The 7593-nt window shown below is 44.2% G+C and overlaps 1 protein-coding gene across 1 annotated transcript in view; it reads left to right on the forward strand.

Moving 5' to 3' along the window:
• The window catches only part of CCDC27 (coiled-coil domain containing 27), a 47383-nt gene that overhangs the window by 2882 nt on the left and 36908 nt on the right, over nucleotides 1–7593 (forward strand). The window contains exons 2-3 of the mRNA XM_006871786.1: nucleotides 2857–2989; nucleotides 6469–6579. Coding sequence (XP_006871848.1) covers nucleotides 2857–2989; nucleotides 6469–6579 — 244 coding nt within the window. The remainder of the gene's footprint in view (nucleotides 1–2856; nucleotides 2990–6468; nucleotides 6580–7593) is intronic.

Raw genomic sequence — 7593 nt, forward strand, 5'->3', positions numbered from 1 at the left:
AATTCCTAGAACCTTGTCCTTGGCTAATGCCTTCAGTGCAGCTTAGACGTCTTCCTTCAGTACCATTGTTTTGTATGTTACCTTTTCAAATGGTTGAATATCAACCCATTCTTTTTGGCACACTGACTCAGTGTATCGCTTCTATTTTCTTTGCCTGTGGAATCTTTCAATATTGCTACTGGAGGCTTGAATTTTTCTTCAGTTCTTTCAGCTTCTTCAACCCTTTTGGTTTTCTAACTTCAGGTCTTTGCACATTTTACTATAGTACTTCATTTTGTCTTCTTGAGGTATCCTTTGAAATTTTCCATCCAGTTCTTTTACTTAATTATTTCTTCTAGTCACTTTAGCGTCTCTATATTCAAGAGCAAGTTTCAGAGTTTTTTTGGACACCAATATTGGTGTTTTGTTTTTATTATTTTTCTTTCCACCTTTTTAATGACCTTTTGCTTTCATCACCTGTGATGTTCTTGGATGTCATCCCATGAATCCTCAAATTAAACACTAATTGGATGCATTAGTGTCTAATGCATCAAATCCGTTCTTGAGATGGTCTCTAAATTCAGGTGGGTAATGCTCAAGGTCATATTTTGGCTCTCCTGGGCTTTTTTCATTTTCTTCAGCTCCAACCTGAATTTACATGTGAGCAATTGATGGGCTGCTCCACATCCGCCCCTGGCCTCTTTCGGCTGATGATATGGAGTATCTTCCCTCAGATGAAGTCAGTTTGATTCCTGTGTATTTCATTTGGTGAGGTCTTCATGTATAGTCACTGTCTATGTTGTTGAAAAACATTTTTTTTTTTGCAATGAATAATACACTGGTCTTGCAAAATTCTGTCACACAATTTTCAGCATCATTTCTATCACCAATGCCATATTTTCCAACTACCAATCCTTCCTCTTTGTTTCCAACTTTCACACTCCAATCACCAGCAATTATCAACACATCCTAATTGTATGTTTAATCAGTTTCCAGTTAATGAAGATGGTAGAATTCTTCATCGCTTGGCTTTCGTGGTTGAGCTGAAATTTGACAACTTCCAATTTTTCTAGATTCATACTTTGTACATTCCATGTTCGGATGATTACTGGATGCTTGCAGCTGTTTCTCATTTTAATTTGCACCCCATAAGTAAATGAAGGTCCTGAAATCTTTGCTCCATTCACGTCATTGGTCAACTCAACTTTGAGGAGGCAGCTCTTTCCAGTCGTATTTTGAGTGCCTTCCAACCTAAGAGGCTCATCATCAGGCACTATATGTCACCATATTCTGTTGTTATTTATAAGATTTTCAGTGGCTAACCATTCAGGAGTGGTCTGCCTCTCCTTCTTCCTAGACTCTTTTAGTCTTAAGTTCCACTGAAGCCTGTCCACCATGGGTGCCCCTGGTGGTTATGTGCTGTCCAGTCAGTTCAGACTCATATCAACCTTGTATAGGTTTCTGAGGCTGTAAAGCTTCACAGGAGTGTAAAGCTGTTAATCTTTCTCCCGTGGAGTTACTGGTAGATTTGAACTGCTGACCTTGTAGTTAGCAGCACAGCTTATAATTGACTACACTACCAGGACTCTGGGAGTCCCTGGTGGTAATTAAAATGCTGGTGGCATAGTTTCCAGCAGCACACCGTAGAACAAATTGATAGGCTATGGTATCAGCCCATATTCTTATTGCTGAGTACCATTGAGTTGATTCCTCCTCATTATGAATGAGGCTGTAAATTTTTGTGGGAGCAGAAATCCTCATGTTTCTCCCACCCACAACCCCAAATAGGTCTTGTCAATCAAAAGATTGGTTAGCCACCAAAAACCTTATGAATAACAGTAGAACATTGTCACATATAGTGCCTGATGATGAGCCTCTTAGGTTGGAAGGCACTCAAAATACGACTGGAAAGAGCTGCCTCCTCAAAGTTGAGTTGACCAATGACGTGAATGGAGCAAAGATTTCAGGACCTTCATTTGCTGATGGGTAGACTGTTCCACACAAAATTCCAAGAATGGAATGGTATTAGTGATGCAGACCCCTCCCATTCTTACCCAAGCTCCTATTTTCTGGGAGCACTGGAGCCTCAGTTCCCTGCTTTCTGGGGTGTGGTACTTTAAGATAAACACTGGACTGCTAACTGAAAGTTGAGCAGTTCAAACCCACCAGCAGCTCTTCAGAAACTCTATACAAGGTCACTATGAGTCAGGACCAACTTGAAGGCACTTAACAACAACAACAGCAAGTGGAGAATTTGAGAGCACCATGGTTCTATAGGATAAACACTGGACTGCTAACCACAAGGTCAGCAGTTTGATCCCATCAGCATCTCCACAGGAGAAATATGAGGCTTTCTGCTCCTGCAAAGACTTACAGCCTCAGAAACCATATACATGGTTGCTATGAGTCAGAATCGACTGGAGGGAGGGCGCTTAGCAACAACATCTGGAGAATTAGCTGCTCTGGACTGCTTCTTCCTGGGCAGACTTCTATTAGATTTCTCTGGTTCTGCAGCAAGTGTCTAGATCCAGAGCCCTGGGAAGAAGACACAGATTGACCTGAAACTTCCTTAGGAGTAGTCTTCAGGAGGAGGGAGAAGTTGAGAGAAAAGGAAAGATCTCAGGCTAAATGCACCCACAGTGCATTGAGGGAATCTCAGGAAGTTCACAGGGGGGCCCCTCAGGACTTTCTGAATGGATATGCTGTCCTGCCCTTAACAAACAAGAGTTTCCCAAGCAGGGTCCTCATTGATTCACTAAACGCTCCTGTGTGCTGGGAGAGGGGACAGACCCACATAGCAGGGTCTTTTAAACCCTCTGATGGGAAGGGACTCCAGATTCTCTCTTCTGAGTGACTCTCTTCTTTATCCTTTGCCAGAGTGAAGACAAGGATGTCTACAAATCTAGCAACAGTGGCTTTGCATCCCAAGTGGAAGAATTGCGAAATGCATTTCTCAAGCGTCCTGGCTGTCCCAGATTTAACACCAGGTCCACGTCCATGTCTCAATATGGTAAGAATCATCACTGAGGGGGCTGCAGCCCCGTGACAACTGACTCCTTCCTGTTCCTCCTGGCACATGGCCCCTCAGCCTGCGAGCAGTGGCTGGAGTTTAGCAGGCATGGCAACCACGGCTTCTTCTGAAGATTCACTCTCTGTGAGAGAAGCAGGAGTTGGAAGAACTAAATAAGGCAGAGAAGAGAAAGAAGGAGGCGGGATAAGAGAAGAGAAGAAGGAGGAGGGGAGGAAGGAGGGAAGAAAAGGGAGAAGAGAGAAGGGAGGTAAAAGAGGATGAGGGAGAGCAGAGTAAAGGCAAGAGAAGGGAGGAGAACAGGAGGAGGAGGGAGAGGGGAGGAGGAAGAGGGAGAGGAAAAGGGAGAAGAGAAAAGAAGAATACAGCTATTTCTTGTGAGATGATTTTATGGTCATTAGTCTCTCAGCCTTCTTGCATATTCCATAAATCACTAAAGATTTGGTAGAATCAGGTCAGGGGAGAGGGAGATGGCTGAAGATTCTGGAAACTCCAGAAAAGATGTGCATTAAGTTAAACCAATAGCTGCCATGCTGACTCTAACTCACGGCAATGCCATCTGTGTCAGCAGAACTGTGTCCGTGGGGTCACCTTTGCGTGGACTCCAATGAACCGCCAACCATTCAGTTAGCAGCCAAGCACATTCACTGCATGCATTACCCAAGGCCTCTTAGCACCTGTCATGTCTAGTCTTTTGCTGTTCTTATTCAGAATATGAGGCTCAAAGAAGATCTAACGAGGTTACACAAGCATCCTGACTCCTAGACCTGAATTATTCTTTGTCCCCACACACCATGTCATCCTGCTTGTTGTCATTGTCGTACATTGCTGAGTCTATTTAGATTTACAGACACCACTTCTTACAGAGTAGAACTGCCCTGTAAAGTTTTCTTGGCTGGAATCTTCTACCTATCCTCTGACGTCACAGCTTTTTGTCCCTGGGTGGAGGGGGTTCAATGCATGGGGATCTCTAGGTCCAATGGACACACTTCACTCCTGGCTCTTCTCTGGTGGGCGTAAGACCCCCACTTCTGAAATGGCTCATTTTATACCCATCCTAGAGTTTCAACTTTTTACAATTACACTCAACTCTGTTAATCTCCACAGCTAAACCATGTTACCTTATCATTATCTTCTCCCACTTTCTCTCACCCAGACCTATCAGGAAAAGAGTCGTTTGGTGGGAGTTGCAAAGACTAAAGCCAGAAAAGATATAGTAAATAATTCATTACAACATAGGTACCACTGAATGGAAACAGCACCCAGTCTCCCCGGAGGCAGAGGGGTGTTGGCAATCTTTACTACACATGGGAAAGTAGGGTCCACTCTTTTTAAGGAAGATTCTTGGTTTGCAAAGATTAAACTTGCCTGGATCTATTCCAAGTGGACACACCACAGTGAACAGGATAGGGTAACGGGGTTTTATTCTGTCCTGCTAGTACTGCTTCAAGTGCCCACTGAGAAAAGCCACCATCTTTATCCCATAATAATTAGTCCCTGGGTGGCAAAAGCAGCAAGTACTTGACTACTAGATGAAAGGGTGGTGGTTTGGATCCACCCAAAGATGCCTTAGAAGACAAACCTGGAAATCTACTTGAAAAGCCTGTGGAGTAGTAGCTCTTCTCTGCACATACTGCTCACCATGACTCAGAGTTAATTCAACATTAACCAACAACAATACTACAGTAACCCCCTTCTTGACACCAAGGTCCATTGGCATAACATAGCCCCCAAAGACAATGTTCTACATCCTACTTTGCTAGTAGAAACTGGGGTCTTAATAGTTTGTGAATGGCCATCTAAGGTACAGTTATCAGTCTCTGCTTGTCTGGAGCAAAGAATGGTGGTTGGTGGTTGTGTGCCATGGAGTTGGTTCCAACTCATAGAGACCCTGTATAGGGTTTCCGAGACTGTAAATCTTCACAGGAGCAGAAAGCTTCATGTTTCTCCCACAGAGCAGCTGGTAGATTCAAACTGCCTGCCTTGTGGTTAGCAGCCCATCTCATAATCCACTATGTTACCAGAGCTCCTTGGAGCAAAGAATAGCAAAGAAATTAAAGACACAGGGAAATGACTAGTCTAATGAACTAATGTTGTTGTTACGTCGTGTCGAGTTGGTTCCATCTCATAGTAACCCTGTATAGGGTTTCCAAGGTTTGGCTAGTAAGTTTGAACCACTGACTCTGAGGATCAAGCCGACCTTGAGGTCAAGTGTTTCTTCTATGGCTCACAGGCCCCATGAATATAATGTCCATAACTCTGAGACCAGAAGAACTAGATGGTGCCCGACCACCACTACCAACTGCTCTGAAAATAATCACATTAAAAAGTCCTGGATAGAGTGTGTGTGTGTGTGTGGTGGTGGTGGTGGTGGAAGGAGGAGTGGAATGTGGGACAAAACTCAAAATCATAAAAACAAACAAACAAAAAAACAGGCTTACAGGTCAGGAAGACTCCCCTAGACTGTGATGCTTAGTCACCCTTTAGTTCTGGAAGTTAACTCACCTCATGACTCAGTTTTCAACCAACAATAGACAGGTCTATAAGGGAAACAGTAACACTAGGGAGATACACACACCTTAGAGTAAGCAAAGGGCGGTGTTTAAACTAGTGTTTTTAGGCACTTGAGAAACAAAGTCAGTGACACTTATATATGTATATATAAAGAGAGTTTGATATCAAGGAAATGACTCACACTGTTTGAGAAATGGTCAGTCCCAAGTCTGTGGGCTAGATGTCAGGTTGGAGGCTTCTGACTCACGTAGCTGCAAGGCTGATGAACCAAAATAGATAGGTCAGACAGCATGCATGCAGGCAGGTCCAGCAGGTCTGGCAGGTAAGAATGCAGATTGCCTATGACTCCCAAGATCAGCAGGTAATAAAGCAGGCCACTGGCTCAAGTCCAAAGAATCAGAGGTCAGAGGATGAGCCAGATGCAAGTTCTAGACCCAGCAGAGGGCAAACATGTCCAGTATATTGGAAGCAGGCCATCTACCTAAGGAAGCTTCCCTCCAATTGACTGGCTTCTTGTAGTGGACCTCATCACCGAGCTGATGACATTATATTAGATCTCATCATGGAGAAGCTTAACTGCCAAACCACTGAGACTTCTGGCTCAGTCAAACTCACACCAAGCCTTAACTATCACAGGAAGCTTTTACTCAAGGACAAAGTTCAGAGGGCTTAGGAAAGAAGGAGGAATGGAAATGGGAATCACAAAGAGGAAGTAGGATACATTATGGGGATTGCAATCAATGACATGAAACAAACACGTATAAATTACTGGATGGAAAACTGATTGTAAACCTTTACTCAGTCACAATAAAAAGAAAGATAAGAAACACCTTTGTGTTTAATAAGAATAAAATGTATAATAAGAATAAAATAAATAGCCTCCCTCTTGAGATGGCAGGGAGATACAGGCTCAGTGGTTACCAAATGGCATTTCTAACACTCTGCAGGGATGACTGTGGCTGCCACTCTGTCCCGGGAGCTGGGCATCCGCACAGAGACCTGGAAGATGACCGAAGACACGTTCTCAGGCCAGCAGGGCTTGGACACGAATATGGACGGTAAGGGTAGGGTCTGCGAGCTCTGGTCTGAATCACACCCATGGAGTCTCCTCTCTTTTGGTCACTAAGTCAATGTAGCCATCCTCCTGGAATGGTGGCATAAAATAGAGGTTGATGATCTAATCCCACTGGGTCCTGTGTGCATTCTGCAGGGGCTCAGGGGCTCCTTGAGAAGATAGAGCCACAAAACACTGTCCCACAGACATGCATTTATGAGGCTTTCTACTCCCGTAAAGATTTACACCCTCGGAAACCCTGTACAGGGTCGCTATGAGTCGGTTCCGACTCCACGGCACATAACAACAACAACAACAACAACAACAAAAGACAGAAACCACACCAGGGAAGAGCCTTCCTGGTTTCAGTACCAGGAAACAAAGAGCCGTAGTGGCCAGCTCCCCTTGGGCTCAAGGACCTGGGTAGATCCCTCTCTCTGTTTAATGAGCGGGTGGGCACAGAGCAGTCTCCGGATGGCCCTCCTATCCCAGCTCCCAGACTCTGCTCCCGCAGGCTGGAAGTCTGGAAGATGCTCTGATACAACCTGTATTTACTCAACACACACCGGAGGCTCACCTGTGAGAAACAGTGGTGGTCACACCAACCACTACCACCGTGCTTGCCTGGAGGGAGGGACCATCAGCAGATAAGGATGCAAGTATTTGAATTTTATGAAAGTGGATGTCTTTGTTAGGGTTCCCTATAGAAACAGAACCATGAGAGAGGGAGATAGCTATCTGTATATCTATATACCTATATATCTATATAAGGAGCTCTAGTAGCGTAGTGGTTACGAATCGGGCTGCTAATCTCATGGTCAGCAGTTTGAAACTACCAGCTGTTCAGTGGGAGAAAGATGAGGTTTTCTGCTCCCGTAAAGATTTACAGCCTCAGAAACCCTGTACAGGGTCACTATGAGTTGGAACCAACTCCACGGCACATAACAACAATGACAACATATATCTATATAGCTATAGAACTATATATCTATGTATCTGTTGTTGTTGTTGTTAAGTG

Source organism: Chrysochloris asiatica, unplaced genomic scaffold, assembly GCF_000296735.1.
Source record: "Chrysochloris asiatica unplaced genomic scaffold, ChrAsi1.0 scaffold00173, whole genome shotgun sequence".
NCBI classification, from domain to species: domain Eukaryota; kingdom Metazoa; phylum Chordata; class Mammalia; order Afrosoricida; family Chrysochloridae; genus Chrysochloris; species Chrysochloris asiatica.